Source organism: Mercenaria mercenaria, chromosome 2 (assembly GCF_021730395.1).
Source record: "Mercenaria mercenaria strain notata chromosome 2, MADL_Memer_1, whole genome shotgun sequence".
Classification (NCBI taxonomy): domain Eukaryota; kingdom Metazoa; phylum Mollusca; class Bivalvia; order Venerida; family Veneridae; genus Mercenaria; species Mercenaria mercenaria.
This window is the reverse complement of record NC_069362.1, coordinates 114,200,354-114,218,169: the sequence shown is the minus strand read 5'-3', so window position 1 is coordinate 114,218,169 and position 17,816 is coordinate 114,200,354. Positions and strand designations below refer to the sequence as shown.

The window sequence follows — 17,816 nt, the reverse complement described above, 5'->3', positions numbered from 1 at the left end:
AGATTATAACTGCCCTAAACTGTATTACCTAAATACTGTTGAAAACAGGCGCTCTGAATCCAACAAACAAACATAATATTCATCAAAACCATTCTACAGGGTGCCAAACTTTGAGACGTGTGCAGTAATAAGTGTAATATGATCACTACAGATTGTCACTAAATGGTGGTTATTTGTACCAAAGTATTTGGAAATCTGACTAAAGCAAGTTATGATCTGGACACAAACGTATATATTACAACAACATAACAAAACAAATCTTAGTTCAAAGCTGTGACCTTGATCTTGGATATAGCAACGTGGATCATGATCGCAACAAACCTTCTATCCATGCTGATCATTTGTACCAAATAATTTGAAATCTAATTATGCGTGGGCAAGTTATACCAAGGACAAGAACCTATATATAACTGCACGAACGCACAAACTCCGCTAATTCACGGCGGGATTATAATAAAAGAAGGCCTATTACCTCTGAGGCGGGCTCAGTGGGGTGAGGGTAATAAAAAATAAAGTGTAATTTCTTAAAATCTCATAGACATTAGTCCGCAGCACAAGATCGGTCCCTAGACTTAAGGCTAACGACTCCGTCCATGACAAGTTATATATAATTTGTCCCACGACATAGCAACTTCCTGTTTGTCACCCAACTTGAAACAGCTCTGGATAACGAAAGATAGCTACACATGTTGACGCCACCGGGTTCGAACCAGTGACCTGAGCCTGTAGGTCTACATTTCAGCTATTCGAGGTAACAGTAGAAGTAGCTGAAGTTGTAATCATATTATAGTGGTAGTGGCAGTGGATGCAGAAATGATAATAAGAATTGAGACACGTCACGGGAAAACTGGCATTCGGACTTTTTCGTGAATTTCCGGAAAGTCTATATTCAGGCTGACCTGTGCATTTATGCATCTGAATTAGGGTCAGAAAATTCCATATTCAGGTAGAATAAGCCTTCTTTGAAATACCAGCGAACGGTGTGTTCCCGTGATCAGACTGTGTGGATGTGCAGGCTGATCTGGGCCTGATTTGGGCCCACAATGGTTGCAAAGCCTCGAAGATTCCCGAAGGCCCATTTTCTCATGATGCGGCTCAAATAATTTATGACGTCGATGACGATGAACTTGTGATGGTGCTTATGGCAGTCATTTAATGATGTTGCGATGGCAACCGACTGATTGAACATTTGCAGTATAAAACTCAACATGATACATATGTGCTTCTCATGTCAACCCCCATGTTGGACAAACACATTCGTAACACATTTTACCTGTTACGAATGCGATCGCATACGTACGAAATCTGTTACAAATGTGATCTGTTACGAATGTGGTCCTACAATGGCTTATGATTACATTTTTTTGCAAACACAGTCAAACATGGTTGAGAGTCTGCTTTTTCGTAACATTTTGCATTAATGGACCAATTTTCAGTTCATATTTGCGTTGCTAAAAACGAGTTTTGTTGTTGTTGTTATTGTTGTTGTTGTAAGAGAGAAGATGTGCCAAGAAATCACCTTTTTGTCCTTCACTCAGTTTGTCTCTTGACGCGGAATGTGTACTGTGACATAAACTATAGGTGAGATTAAAGCTACACTGACAATAAGATAAAATCAGCCGCGTCATGTGAAAACCAACATAGTGCGTTTGCGACAAGCAAAATGGATCCGTGCAGGCTCATCATGGTCTGCACTGTTCGCCAGTCACTCAGTAAATTTTCAAACTCCTTTGAATAATGAATGGTACTCCTCAAACTGAATAATATACCAGTCTATTTTAAAAATTTAGCAGGGTGAAGGCAAAATAGTGGATAAATGAATACCATTTTCTATTTTAGATACAAATATATGTCCGAAACTCCACCTCAAACAGCGTTTCCTTATCACCAACTCATGGAAGTGGTAAGTTCATTTTATTGTATAGGCAAGACAATGAGCTATTGGATGTCAAGCTCTCCCATGAATTAGGTAAAACTTAAAAAATAGCATTCTTATTCAAAATTCAAATTCCTGTTGTTTTATGCAGGTAAGATACTAGAGGAGCTAACTCTAGTGTTTTGCTTCTTCTGATAATTTATTGGTGAAACATCTCGAGATATATCCGGATAAAGACATACATTCAAATAATAGTACTGTAAAGTGATTTAATTCGACAGAAATTCGTGGATTTTAACTTTTGGACATAAAATAAATGGAAATATTACTTGTTCGCTGGGATCAAATTTCTTGGATTGTCTAAACCAGGAAATCCGTGAAAATTTGTCCCACACGAATATCAATGATTTCACAGTAAACAGTATGGTTTAATACATAGTTTTTCAAATTGCATGTTCTAATCATGCGCCTTACCTATGCAAAAAAAAAAGAGAGAATGATTACAATAATTTTAAACACAATTAAAATAAAATAAGGTATAGGCAGGTTTGCGTTACTTACTATATATAGGATGTATATTCTGAATTTTTCTGCGAGCAAGCCCGATTCAGGATCAGGCTTAATATTGAAATTCAGGTCGTCAAACGTCGTTTTGACATTAACTAGAAAATATGTGAACTTTGACGCGTCATCTTCATTGTTGAACAACTCTACCGGCTGGAGGCTTACTTGTCCAATCTGAAAAGCAAAAAATGTCATATCGCTATTATATCAATTATTTCAGAATCTTCAAGAAAACTTGCTTATGAAGAAAAATGTGCATTTAACCAAAAACCCATCTAACTCATCTAACTAAAAATAACATATGAGCCGCACCATGAGAAAACCAACAAAGTGGCTTTGCGACCAGCATGGGTCCAGACCAGCCTGCGCATCCACGCAGTCTGGTCAGGATCCATGCTGTTCGCTGTTAAAGCCTGTTGGAATTAGAGAAACTGTTAGCGTACAGCATGGATTCTGACCAGAATGCGCAGGCTGGTCTGGATCCATGCTGGTCGCAAACCCACTACGTTGGTTTTCTCATGGCACGGCTTAATTATGTAGATAAATGTACTTGAAACATTGTCGAATTCGAAATACACAAGCTATAGGAAGATGACAAGCATGACAACAAACCCCAGGATGTTTATGACTGTCTAAATTGTATCAAAGAACGCGAGGCATTATTACGATATGACCCATTTAGATACTTTAGGTGGTTGTTTGCGTTACAGAGTCGCATTTTCTTAGTGTGTCTATTTGCTGTCGAAATTTTCTTCTCTTATGTTTTTTAAAACCTATTATTTATATCAGCGTATACTTTTCTGTGTGTTTGTTCCAGCTTGTTTTGGTTCAGCTTACCTTTTACACGTAGTTTTTTTTATGTTGGCCTTATTTATCCCAGTAATATTATGAAGATCAATATACGATGTACTCCTAATGAATAATTTTCTGTTTTCTTTTTCACTCTAATAAGTTTACACAATGTCTGCTACCTTATGTGTTAGCTTCACGCGTCCCTTGGGCAACTCCCCTTCTGTATCAATTACTAACGTACTTTCTCCAGACGAAATTGCCCCTGCGTAGTCGCTGTTATCAATACGTGAAACAGACGACTGATGAAAAATCTAAAAAAAAAAAAAAACATTTATAAAGACTGATAAAATTAAATGAAACTGAATTAACACAACATTAGCAAGAGAGCCATTACTCGCTAAGAAGATTAAATAAAATTAATATCTTTGCGAGTAAGTGTAGTAATAAGATATTACAAAGAATACGCCGAAGTGGGTTCGTGGAGATCATGCCCGGGTAATTTCTGAAGTTCTAACAGGCAAACTGTTGTGTTTCAAGCAATTTCAGGCAGAAACTCGCGGCAAAACAGTTTGAAAAGTACACAGTATTTAAATGAAAAGTTGAAGGTCAGACTTGGGTGGGGGTTTCCTCCTCCAGAAATCGCTAAATTCTACATGACACAACTGCAAAAACAAAAATAAAAATAGAATGAAAAAAAGTATATACACTTTTGTGCGTGACCAGCCTTGAGTTTGTTAAGGTTTCTATTATACTGTCTTCTTTATCAAAACAAAGTCATAATCCATTGTTTCTTACCGCTACAGTTGTCTTTTTGTACCCTCCTGTGGCCAAACCTGGATAGTTTGCGCTTGATGTGGCCGATTGCACTGTTTTGTTTGCTAGATTTTCCCCAGTATCCCGAGTCATATCTGCTCTTGCATCACCAGCGCCTATAGAGTTATCTGACCCATCACTGATTTTTGCATTGCGCACAATGTTCATTTGGTACGCCGTTTTTTTCTTGGAGTATTCATTACACTATAAATTAGAAACATTTCTATTTTTGTATTAAGTTGAAAACAGAAGAACAAGTTGTTTTTTCTTTCAGCTGATTTTCAGTTATTTCATTGCTGTCATTCAATTTAATTCCTTGAATCCATACCACAGTACTGACCTGTTTTCCTAATGTTTTGACAGCTAATCTACTTTGACTTTTTTTAGCTGACGTGATCGCCCTGTGTCCGTCGTCGTCCGTCGTCAGTCGTCCGTCCGTCCGTCGTCAACAATTTGACTGTTAACACTATAGAGGTCACAATTTCGGCCTAATCGTAATGAAACTTGGTCAAAATGTTACCCTTATAAAAATCTTGGATGAGTTCGATATTGGGTCATCTGGGGTAAAAAACTAGGTCACAAGGTCAAATCAAAGTAAAAGCTTGTTAACACTCTACAGGTCACAATTTTGGCCCAATCTTAACGAAACTTGGTCAGAATGTTACCCTTAATAAAATCTTGGATGAGTTTGATATTAGGTCATCTGGGATCAAAAACTAGGTCACCAGGTCAAATCAAAGGAAAAGCTTGTTAACACTCTAGAGGTCACAATTTTGAGCCAATTTTAATGACACTTGGTTAGAATATTACCCTTAATAAAATCTTAGATAAATTTAATATTGGGTCATCTCGGGTCAAAAACTAGGTCACCAGGTTAAATCAAAGGAAAAGCTTGTTAACATTCTAGAGGTCATAATTTTGGCCCAGTCTTAATGAAACTTGGTCAGAATGTTACCCTCAATAATATTTTGAATGAGTTTGATACTTGGTTATCAGGGGTCAAAAACTAGGTCACATTTATGATTGTATCTTCATGAAACTTGGTCAGAATGTTACTCATGATAAAGTTAAAGTCATTTTGAATCTGGGTCATGTAGGGTCAAAAACAAGGTCACCAGGTCAAATCAAAGGAAAAGCTAGTTAACACTCTGGAGGCCACATTTATAACCGTATCTTAATGAAACTTGGTCAGAATGTTAATCTTGATGATCTATAGGTCATGTTAAAATCTAGATTAGTTGGGATCAAAAACTAGGTCACTGGGTCAAATCAAAGGAAAAACTTGTTAACACTCTAGAGGCCACATTTATGACTGTATCTTCATGAAACTTAGTCAGAATGTTAATCTTGATGATCTTTAGGTTAAATTTTAATCTGGGTCATGTGGGGTCAAAAACTAGGTCACCGGGTCAAATCAAAGGAAAAACTTGTTAACACTCTAGAGGCCACATTTATGACTGTATCTTCATGAAACTTAGTCAGAATGTTAATCTTGATGATCTTTAGGTCAAGTTCGAATCTGAGACATATGGGATCAAAAACTAGGTCACCAGGTCAAATCAAAGGAAAAGTTAGTTAACACTTTAGAGGCCACATTTATGACCATATCTTAATGAAACTATCTTGATGATCTTTAGGTCAATAGGTCAGGTGAGCGATACAAGGCCTTCATGGCCCTCTTGCCTCATAAGAGAGCCATGCTCCTTAAAGAAGCATGCGGTAAAAGAGGCTCTGTGTACGGTGACAGAAGAAGTGAATATATTGAAAAGGGACTGCTTGCTGTAATATATCTTTTGGGGTTGGATCTAACGTTACACCGACACATTTATATGCCATAAATTATGGCGAAGTTCTGGCTTTTAATGGTGGGGGAAGAAACTAGGTGCCCGCCGTGCATTCTTTAATCATAGACGGTCACTTCGGTAGAAGGACATGAGGAATTTAACGCCTCGAGCAAGACCCGCAGTCACACCGATAAGGTGCAAGTAATTTTAAGTAAACAACTTTAACCACTCGGCCACTGAGGCCCGTTACGACAATGGCGGATCTGAATAGCGTCTTAGAAGAGATATATACGGTGATTGAAGATCTATAGACGGACCTATATACTGCGACAGAGAACCTATATACGGCGATAGAGAATCTGTATACGATGAAAGAGGATCTGTGTACGATGCTAGAGAACCTACAAACAGTGACAGAGGATCTGTATATTATACGATGATAGGTCATCTGTAAACTGTAAAAGGTGATCTAAATACATGTACGTTTATACAGGATTTGTCTACATTGATAAAGAATTTGTATACGGTGATAAAGAATCCGTATATGTGGATAAAGGATCTGTATACGGTGACAGGGAACCTGTATACGTTGATAGAAGATCTGTATACGGTGGTAAGGAACCTGTATAAGGTGATAGAGGATTTATGTTGGCGACAGAAGATCTGCAAACAATGATAAAAACAGATATATGGTCATAGAGGATCTGTATACGGTGAAAGAAAACCTGTATTCGATGAGAAAGAATCTGTATACGGTGACAGATAACCTGTTTACTGTGATAGAGGATCTGTGAACGGAGATAGAGAACCTATATACGGAGATATAAGCTCTGCATACGGTGATAGAGAACCAATATACGGTGATAAGAGATCTAAATAGAGTGATACGGGATCTTTCAACATTGACCTGTATAAGGTACTAAAGAATCAGTTTACGGCGATGTAGATCTTATATGGGGACAGAGAACCTGTATACGGTGAAAGAGGACCTGTGTGAAAGAGGACCTGTGTAATGTGATAGAGAACATATACGCGATGACAGGATGTGTTGACGGTGCTGCAGAATTTGATACGGTGAAAAAGAACCTGTATACGAAGACAGAGGACATGTATACGGTGACCGAGGATCTGTGTATGGTGATAAAGAATCTGTATACGGTTATACAGGATAGGGTCATAGAGGATCTGTATATGGTGATATTGGATTTATATACGGTAGACTTTGACCTGTGTACAGTAACAGAGAATTTAATCAGGCGACAGCGAAGTTGTATACGGATACATGTACAATCAGATGCCAATCGCAAAATTCAGCTAACCTTCATTTAATGAATCTACATGACATAAAAGATATTTTGATAATTTTCTTGATTTATCTCTTATAATTATCTTTTAAGAGGGTGTGTATCAAAAGATAAATGTGCCGTGCCATGGGAAAACCAACATAGTGGCTTTGCGACCAGCATGGATCCAGACCAGCCTGCGCATCCGTGCAATCTGGTCAGGATCCATGCTGTCCGCTAACAGGTTCTCTAATTACTATAGGCTTTGAAAGCGAACAGCATGGATTCTGACCAGACTGCGCGGATGCGCAGGCTGGTCTGGATCCATGCTGGTCGCAAACCCACTATGTTGGTATTCTCGTAGCACGGCTCAAATCATTGTTTACTCGTTATGTTTGTGCTTAACATCAGTTTGTGTTCGAATACTCCGACTTTTGTATACTGGTTAGGAAATATTTTCCGGACAGGACCAGTTTCCGGACACATGCAATATCCGCTTTATTTCGTTGTTATTCATGTTATTGTTTTATCTAGAACATTTAGATGTTTGATTCTTCATGTCTACAACAACCATTATTTATAAGGCTGTATAATGTTGGGGTTATTGATGATAAACTCCCTGCGTTTACGAAACAACTTTCTGTCTTAACAGGGCATGAATGATAAGCATTGCGCATGCGCAGTAGTTCACACAGCCGAGATTCAAGTGTGGAAGAAATAATCAAACTACAATGATTGTCTGCTGATGAACTTGTTCTACTTTAATTTCACGCTAAATGTTAACGTAAAATGCAAGGCTGTCGATTTAGCACTAATTTTATTCATTTCTATGGAAATTATCAAGGATGGTTAGATCGAAATTCGAGTTTTTATAGTCAGACTCGGTTTGTGTTTCGTAGCAGCTAATTGAACGTACGTGATATGTTTCAAGTGCAATTTGAAGAATGAATGATTAAAATAATGTGTAGAACTAGTTTAATTATTTATTTTTGATATCAAATTAACTTTAAAAGACGTCAAAAGATAATTTGTCCGAATGGGTATTAACCTGACGGACAAATACCTTATTTAGTGACCCCATTTGAGCCCTACGGAACCATATTTACGTCACAAACGCATGCTGATTACAACAATCGGATGCAGAAGGGGCTGAGTTTGTTGCTAGTATGGACTTCTTTATGCAAATCATTTTTTTTAAGAATTAATGAGCCGAAATATGAAATGTGTCGGAAAAGGGTCCCAACAGTATATATCAAATAGAAAATATTAGAAACTTTGGGTAATTTATACACGTTCATGTTAAATGTATTGATAAAAGAAAGTTCTTTAAAAGCTATCATACCTAAGGAAATGGACAGAAATTGACATTTAACTTCTGTTTCTAACAAAACTGGATACGTTAGTCGGCACACAAACTACATGCATTTTACTTCATGTTGCCCATGTAATGTAACCGTTAGAAAATTCCCGTTCCATCAGCTGTCGTTATTTTCAACTGCCTTATTTTAGACATCTTTAAAATCAACAGAAGTATGCAAATTTTGAAAATTTCAATAGTTTAAAGTATACACTGAATGCATGTTTGAATGTGTTGCGAGTCCAGTAGCTTTCTCAACAGTGCTTTACAATCATAAACACATGGAGACATATCGTTTCTTTAATTACAGATTGTTTAATGCAAATTGTTTTCAGATCCAAATTTTGATCGATACTAAGTCAACTATTATGATTTTTTTTCACATGCGTTGCAATCCACTGGAATTCGTGACGTTTTACACTCTATTGAAGTATACTTAAGACTATTAAAAAGATGCAGGTCTGATATAAAATGGCAAATCAAAACTTAAACAAATCAAAAACAGTCTTTCCCATGGTTTTACTAGGTTATACATTACAGCAAAATGTGTACAATATGGCTTAAAGAACATTATTGATTCTTAATGATATTTAGTACATTTTACAGCAATTAGGCAACGAAAACGTTTTAATGGACAGTACGGACGTGGCAAATAAAATAACAAGTAAGCTTGCATAATTATTACATAGGCTTCATCTTATATGTTAAAGATAAGTTGTACTTACCAAGTCTTGTCGTTTCTTTACACTTTCCTTCTGCCGTTTGGCTAAAACGGATTTAATAAATTGCATTTCAGCAGGGCTTAATTTTCCCTCTTCGACTTGTTTTTGTGTGTCTTCATTAGCAAACAATGCTTCTGCTTCACTGCGAGCCCTTTCGGCCGCTAAAGATGCATCTTTTTGTACACCGGCAAGATCAGAGGGTGCCATAGCACTGGCTACCACGGCCATCATATTTATTGCTCCTGGTATTGATAGAGAGAAATATTCAACATTAAAGTCACACAAGCAGATTCAGTGAACTGAAGCCCGACCGGGCCGAAAAACATTCTTTGTCTGAATTTCAAAACGGAGGTAAGTTTGGTTTTTTATGTCTCATTCCTTACCAAAGTTATTTAGCTGAAACAACTCACATATTTCTAGTAAAAGTACCTCATTTGTAACAGAATTTTAAGTACATGTGCACCAAATCGGACCTTAATTCAACTAAATTTTGGTTTCTTTGCAAGATTCCTTAGTACCAAGTTACGTATAAATACTAAGTGATAAAACTGTCTCATCCCCCGTCTGAAAACGACAACAACAACAAAAAAACACACACACACAAAAACAACAACAACAAATAAAACAAGAGCTGTCGGAGGAGAGCAACGCTCGACTATTCAACAGCCTTGTCGACTGAATGAATAAGAAAGTCGAAAAAGGGTCATAATTTAGTAAAAACAGCAAAATAGGGTTATGGAACCTGCATAGTGCTTATCAGCTCATGACAGTCGACAAGTGTGTGAAGTTTCAATCCATTCCCATAAGTGAGTACTGAGATACCAGCTTACATATAAGAATTTAACAAAAAAAAATTCTAAGTTGAAAAAGGGGCATAATTTTGTAAAATGCGAAGTTGAGTTATTGCCCTTTGCACTGCATGTCATATCATGACAGTGAACAAGTGTGTGAAGTTTCAATCCTTTCCCATTAGTGGATACTGAGATACCAGCTTACATACAAAAACTTAACCAAAAATTTCTATGTTGAAAAGGGGGCATAATTTTGTAAAAAATCAAAACAGAGTTATGGGGCCTACTTTGTGCATGTCCGATCATGACAGTGAACAAGTGTGTGCAGTTTCAATCCATTCCCATTAGTGAGTACTGAGATCCCAGCTTACATACAAAACCTCAACCAAAAATTTCTAAGTCGAAAAAGGGGCATAATTTTGTAAAAAAGCAAAATAGAGTTATGGAACCTGTGCAATGTAAGTCAGTTTATCACAGTTAATAAGTGTGTGAAGTTTCAATCCATTCCCACAAGTGGTTACTGAGATACCAGCTTACATACAAACCTTTACCAAAATTTTCTAAGTCAAAAAAGGGGCGTAATTTTGTAAAAAAGCAAAATAGAGTTATGGAACCTGTGCAGTGTAAGTCAGTTTATCACAGTGAATAAATGTGTGAAGTTTCAATCCATTCCCACAAGTGGTTGCTGAGATACCAGCTTACATACAAAAACTTAACCAAATCGGGACGCGGACGCGGACGCCGACGCAGATGCCGACGCGGACGCCAACGCATGGGCGAGTTCAATAGCTCTACTATTCTATGAACAGTCGAGCTGAAAACGAGAAAAAAACTCAAACAAAACTGAACACTGTTCTTGACCCTGAACAGAAAGGCCAAATTGGGAACCGTGATAACTACCAAATTTGGTTTCATTTTCACAGTCCTAACTAAATCATTCATCAAAAACAATTCCTTGTACTAAGTACTCGTAAATAACAATGACAGCGTTCAAAGCTACGTTAAATGCATCCACACGAAAGCTAGACGGTTTGGTCTATTAATCTTATTTGTGAATTAAGTTTTAGTGAGAAAAACTTTTAATCTATATTCATTTTTGATTATACTGACGTTGACCTAGGTAACCAAACAACAAGAAAACCATGACCTGTTTACAAACTTTCTTAATTCCAAGGCTAGCCGCATTATCTTATTCCTTACCGAAGTTATTTCATAGAATATATTTGGAGTTAATACTATTTTATGTGGCATGCATATAAGAAGGGCCATAAGTCCTGTCTTCCTCAATTAATCTGACTGCAACACTTGGATGGCCTCATTTCCCAACAGAAAATATCATTTCTATCACATATTTTTTGAGAAACAAAAAACCTTGCAAGAAATATGAACGAAAGTGGAAAATAAACAATATAATATACTACATGTAGCAGTACAAGAAGATAAATCTCGTCTTTCAAAACCAACAAAACTGAAACTTGCACAGCCACATTTCCCTACAGCCGTGTTTTTTTTTTGTTTTTTTTAATATTTCCGATTTTATCCCAGTGATGACTGCAGACGGCCAGAAAATGGACGGCGAAAAAACGTTATAAATGATTATTTATGTAATATATATACAAATAATCTCTTATTACCGCAGTTATTATTTCCAACATCTTCGAAACTACGTTCGTGATTTGACTTCGGGAGGACAGAAAATAGAATAAGAAGATGCATGGATCTGGTCGAATGAAACTTGCTCGGTGGCATTTCCGTACAGCAGTGATCATTTCTACCATGTTTAACTCGAATGCTCAAAACAATATCATACTGACGGAAAGACAGACATACAGCGCCAAAACTATTTTCTTCTGCTTATATGTAGCATTATACACACAAAATGAGTGGGTTTTCATCCTCGACATATACAAAAATGTAAGTACTGATTTATTTAATTTATTGTGATTCTATAGGTCAGAGAACACCAATTCAAAAAAATACAGGGAGCTTACTGGGAATGAGGTAAGTGTATACCTGGGAATAAGGTAACGTCTGTGCGTTCTGATTGGTCAGTCATGTAAACAAACCCAGGAAGTGATTATTTTTCCAAAATTGATATTTCTTTTTCACTGCATTTACAGTATTTTATAATACATTTTGACAAAATTTGCTACATTTTATGTGTATTGAAAACAAGTTTTATCAAACGAATTTCTCCCGCCATGTCACACGAAAATTACTTAAATAAAGTATCACTATGTTTTTCGTTAGATATTTCAGTTCTTTAAAACTTGTAATTAGATATACATGTTTCGATGTATGGGAGGCCATACAAGCCATAATGTTAAAATGTAAGTCTTTGGGAAAACAACTGGTGGTCTCTTACCTTTAATACAAGACATAAGACGAAAGTGTGGTCGTTTGGTATTGCTAGATCTAGTGTTTAAGTCTTTGATCATGATGATCATCAAAAAGTGTTAACATAAATATTTGGAAAGTAAATTAGTTATTTTCCCATTTATTCACGTTAAAAATACTTATTTCTATTCCTGGAATAATTGGAACATTTGATTTTCATTGGCTGCTTCCTTATTCAACCAGTCATCATCTTTTTTATATATATCAAAGTAAGAAAACTGGATGGTATCTTAAAGGTATCTCATAGTCGTATTAGAAAATAAATGAAGTAAATGACTAAAATTTTATATGTATAATGTAAGATTATATTCATACTTATTACAGTCTATAAAACTAGGTACTTTAAACTTTTTCTACCTACAGTTTTGAGAGAATGAATTTAAGATGCCATGATGTAACAATCTGCTGAAACAAAATTACCTTTAAGAAAGTTTTCTCCGTCAGGACTGCCGCTGTCTACCTCTTCAGTGTTAACAAAAATACCTGTTACGATATCCTTCATCGTGGACTGAAGTCAATACGTTAAGTTTTAATATAAGAAACAAAATGTTGCAGTTAATCTAACTCACGAGGGCGTTGTGTAAAGTTTGTTTTTTTTCACGATACGTATGCCATATTAACGTTTTTGTTTTGCTTTTTTTTCAATTTTAAATCAAGGTACGTGTTATCACAGTATTATAAGTATCAGTATTTTAATATTATGCCCCAGTGTTGTGTCTTTACCCGTCTGAACGGACAAAAATAGCATTAGATTCTAAGATAATGCAAGTGCTGACGAAAATATAAAAAAGATAATTTGAGCCGCGCCATGAGAAAACCGACATATTGGCTTTGTGACCAGCATGGATCCAGACCAGCCTGCGCATCCGCGCAGTATGGTCAGGATCCATGCTGTTCACTTACGGTTTCTCTAATTGTAATAGGCTTTGAAAGCAAACAGCATGGGTTCTGACCAGACTGCGCGGATGCGCATGCTGGTCTTGATCCATGTTGGTCGCAAAGCCACTATGTTGGTTTTCACATGGCGCGGCTCATTTCTTGCCGCTGATCCAGAATAGGATTTTCCCGTGTTTGCTGGTGCTCGAAAGCTAATATTAAACCACCCCTTGGTATGAGACGTCTTATGAATGAATACGTAAATTATTTAACTCTGGTAATAGAAACTGCATTAAACAAGAAGCTGCGTTCAATAAATGCTTGATGCTCCCAGTAGCATCCTTGTCGATAGATTTTGCACCTAAGTCAAAAACGAGGTCAAGGTCAAACTGAGGTCAGGTGATGTTTGAAGATGAGGAATGGTCACAGTTTATATCTGTATTAGTATCAATTCATTCTAGTAGGGTATTGATGCTAGACGAAACGGTCCCATTTGGTTAACCAAGAGATGGCCCATATAATGCAACATAAGTCATAAATGAGGTCAAGGTCAATCTGAGGTCAGGTGATGTCTGAAGATGAGGAATGATCACAGGTTACATCTGCATCAGTATCAAGTCATTATAGTAAGGGTGTATTGATGCTAGACGAAACGGTCCCATTTGGTTAACAAAGGGATGGCCCATATAAAGCAACCTAATTCCAAAATGAGGTCAAGGTCAAACTGAGGTCAGGTGATGTCAGAAGATGAGGAATGGTCACAGGTTACATCTGCATTAGTATCAAGTCATTCTAGAGAGGAGTATTAATGCTAGACGAAACGGTCCCATTTTGTTAACATCGTACGGACGGACGAGCGAACGAACGAACGAACGAACGGACGGACGGACAGGACAATCACTATATGCCTCCAGCATCAGTAGATGCTGGGGGCATAAAAACATTCGTTTTATTTGATTTCTTGCAATATTTGAACAAACGTTATGCAAGAAAAAGAACATGTGTGAAAGGAAATATTCGGCTTTCCGATATCTAAACAGCCATAGCACTGAAAGATTCCTACAAATATTAATGCAAACAGTAGGTTATCAACTTCATTAAAATAGACAAAATCAAGTTTCTAACTCTTTTTGAAAAGAAGAAGAGTTACAAATGACCCTTTTTGAGTTTGATTATAAGCTTCCTTGCTTAAAATATATCGCTACGACCAACGATTTCATATCTTTCTTTTCCAGCGAGCTATATTTTCAAAAATATGTTTTGTTAATTGAAATCCTTAAGAAAGACCTGTACATATGATATCTCAGAAATCTGAGAACATGACGTTTTGTTTTATAAGCTTTTGTTTTTGAAATCTTTTCAGGAATGCTTAAAACACAAATTCGTGATAGAACATGCTGACAGAACCAAGAACACGCTGATAAGCGGAAATACAAATGGACAGTGCTGATTGAAAATATTGCATTTACAGTTTTATTAATCCAATTGTTAGCAACAGCCTGAAACAGAATGCACTTCTATACAAGGCAGTTATTTTCTTATCAATTACAAATATTGGTATACAATTTGTCTGTTCGGAGCAACAACCTCTGTGCAAAACATACATTTTTGTCTAAGCTAAAGAATTGAATTAACTAAAGCCTTCTAAACCTTTTTTTTTTCAAACTGAAACTAAACTTACCAGTGAGCTCTCATTTAAATGTTTCTTTCCTTTTGCAACACCCGCGACTGCATTTGCGACCTGTAACTGTGAAACAGGATTTCGTTTTGTCTCTTCGCTCTGTGAAGTTGACGTATTGAGAAGAGCATCGACAAAGTCTACCATCGCCTAAATTTGAATAGACATATAACATTAGAGAACTAACTAATTGCGATCAAAAAATAGCAGGTATTCCAAAGCGTATCGACACAGTCGAAGAAGTCTGCTTAAATAAAAATATATGAAACTAGTGTTGGAAGCGTCCGAACACGCTTTTGAACGTTTATCAGCGCTTTTGAACGTTTATTTTACGGATGAAAAGAGCGCTATAAAAATCTGGTAAATAATAATAATAACACCAAAGAGTAAAACTGCCAAATTTAGTCCTCCTGTAGAAACAGATACGGCATGATCTGAAAAATAATTCCTTTTGCAATAAGACAACGATTTGTTCCATATACACCAAATTTGATTTGCAGTTTCTATTAATTCAGTTGAGACAAAATTTTCACTTTTCACCGTCTTTTTTTCACGAAGAAGAAAGGCGGGACACAGGAAGAGGCTGCGTCTATGCTTCTTTTCGTCCTTATGTCCTTCCATTACACTTCGAGTCCATTTCCATCCATCAAGGTATTTAAGAATTATTAGCAAAATATACTCAATAACAAGCAAATGTGCCGCACGTAAGATTCAGACCAAAGGCTCCAAGGTCAAGATCAAGATGGAGGTAAACCGTTCACAGGGTCAGCTTCACGGCCGGTCCTCTGCCATCTATCAAGGGGTTTTGAAATACTTGGCATAAATGTTTCCCATAATAAGATGGCGTGTTACATGCGAGACCTACACCCTAACTCAGAGGACAAGGTCTAACATTATAAGAATCATGGTAATTAACTTTGTCCGATGTAAAATATTTTGATCATGCATGGATTTTTTTAAAGATATTTTGGCATCATTACCAGACGATGTGACATGTGCAGGACCCTAATCTCTAGCTCAAAGGTCTAGCCAAAGGGAACCAAGTCAACTTTCCTTTTACAGTTGATACATGTGATCACTTTCCTTTTATAGTTAAAGTGCAATACGTCACTTTTCTCAATTTCCCATTAATCTAGATATAGAATTACACTTACAGTTAAATGATTCAAATTGTTGACAGTAAAAACGGACTTCTTTAGAATATATAAAAGATAAAAGTTTGTCACAAAATACTTCGTAACATTTAAATAAGATTTCCCAAATTCCTAACATGTATATCAATATTAGATCAACGAGTGTTATAATGGTATACCTCTTTGCATTTGGTGAGCACTGGATCTACCTCTTGTTTAGCTAAGCTGCCTATTGCCTTGTTTGCCGAGATGGGCTCACCATCTTCGTCAGTAGCAATGATGAGGCCTCCAGTGTCGGGCTCGTTTTCCTCTGGTGCGATCGCCTCCTTTCCTTCTGGCTTTAAATACAAACATTAACATTCATAAAACCGACTTGTATTTTCTGTAAATAGCTTCTGTTTTCTCACTTTTGAAATATATGTTTTATTTTCAAAATCAAGACCTTCTTCTGGGATTAACAAAGTGGACGTCTTTCATTACGTCTAAGATGTCTCTTTTACAAACCTTTTTTTCTGAGGTTAGATCTCGAAAGACCATACCAAATGTGATCGTTGAACAATTATTACTTTACTGTCAATATATATATCATGTATGATATGGCCATGTGCATGTGGCATTAAATGCTTCCATTTTTATCATTTGACTATCAACATGGCAAACCTGCTTTTCACGAGTTTTTATTCCGTAAGCTTTGATTAAGTAAAACCTCTATGCATTAATTCTCATTAAACTTCTGATACAGCATTATGCACTCTGTTGAGCAATAACACAACAACGTTATAAGAAAGTCATGACGAATGTAGTCCGGCAATAGAGTATCAATTTTCTAAATATTTTGATCATTCCTGCCTTTTAACACATAGCAGCATGCACCGCATAGAACTACATTATAGTGCATACTCAATGTAGCTCACAACGCTACTGCTGTAACTAAACAGAAGGATGAATTGAAACAGGTGGCCAAATCGGATATCCCTGCAATTGTTCTGTTGTTATGCAAAATTCAGATGGTACTGATAGGTACTGAAGATGAACATAAAAAACCTACTCCCTCAGGAAGAGCATCAGCCATTATTAAAATTGCGGCTGCAGTGCCCTCTATATCATTAGTTTTAAGGGCATTTTCCATGGTTTTCGAGTTGCTCTCCAACATCGCTTCGATTTTCTTGACACCCGCTTCACCACTGGCATTCTTCGGAACTGCAGGTTCTATCTAAAATCAAAAAATGATAGAAGTAGAAATCGACAAAACAAGTTTGCTTTTCAGCATAAGGCTCAATTGTAACCTTGATTGTGGGTCAGAGTATTTTCCATACCGATTCTATAATTATATCTAAATCAAAAACATTTTAATGTTAACAAAATATTTGTATGAATAGTTAATCGAAGCGTTTGTACCCATGACACGAGTCTGGTCAGGATCCATGCTGTTCGCTTTCAAAGTCTATTGCAATTAAAGAAACCGTTATTGAACAGCATGGATACTGACCAGACTGCGCGGATGCGCAGGCTGGTCTGGATCCATGCTACTCACAAAGCCATTGTGTTGGTTTTCCCATGGCACGGCTCATGTTATTTTGCTTAGTTGCATTTTCTTCTTCTGAAGAATCGTCTTACATATAAGCAGCTTGCGTAATTTTTCAATCGTTTTTCATAAACTTAGATTTTAGGTACTGCCACTTCAATGTAGAAATAACAAGAATGCTTCTTTTTCATTAAACTTTTCTGGTCCCTCTTTAACATTTTTTAT

At 36.7% G+C, this 17,816-nt stretch overlaps 1 protein-coding gene across 1 annotated transcript in view; it reads right to left on the bottom strand.

The window, feature by feature from the left end:
* LOC123565009 (uncharacterized) overlaps positions 1–17,816 on the bottom strand; it is a 118,648-nt gene that overhangs the window by 28,173 nt on the left and 72,659 nt on the right. The window contains exons 9-16 of the mRNA XM_045358993.2: positions 17,115–17,279; positions 16,246–16,404; positions 14,937–15,083; positions 12,800–12,887; positions 9,195–9,433; positions 4,028–4,249; positions 3,412–3,543; positions 2,438–2,614 (exon numbers count right to left, since the gene is read on the bottom strand). Coding sequence (XP_045214928.2) covers positions 2,438–2,614; positions 3,412–3,543; positions 4,028–4,249; positions 9,195–9,433; positions 12,800–12,887; positions 14,937–15,083; positions 16,246–16,404; positions 17,115–17,279 — 1,329 coding nt within the window. The remainder of the gene's footprint in view (positions 1–2,437; positions 2,615–3,411; positions 3,544–4,027; positions 4,250–9,194; positions 9,434–12,799; positions 12,888–14,936; positions 15,084–16,245; positions 16,405–17,114; positions 17,280–17,816) is intronic.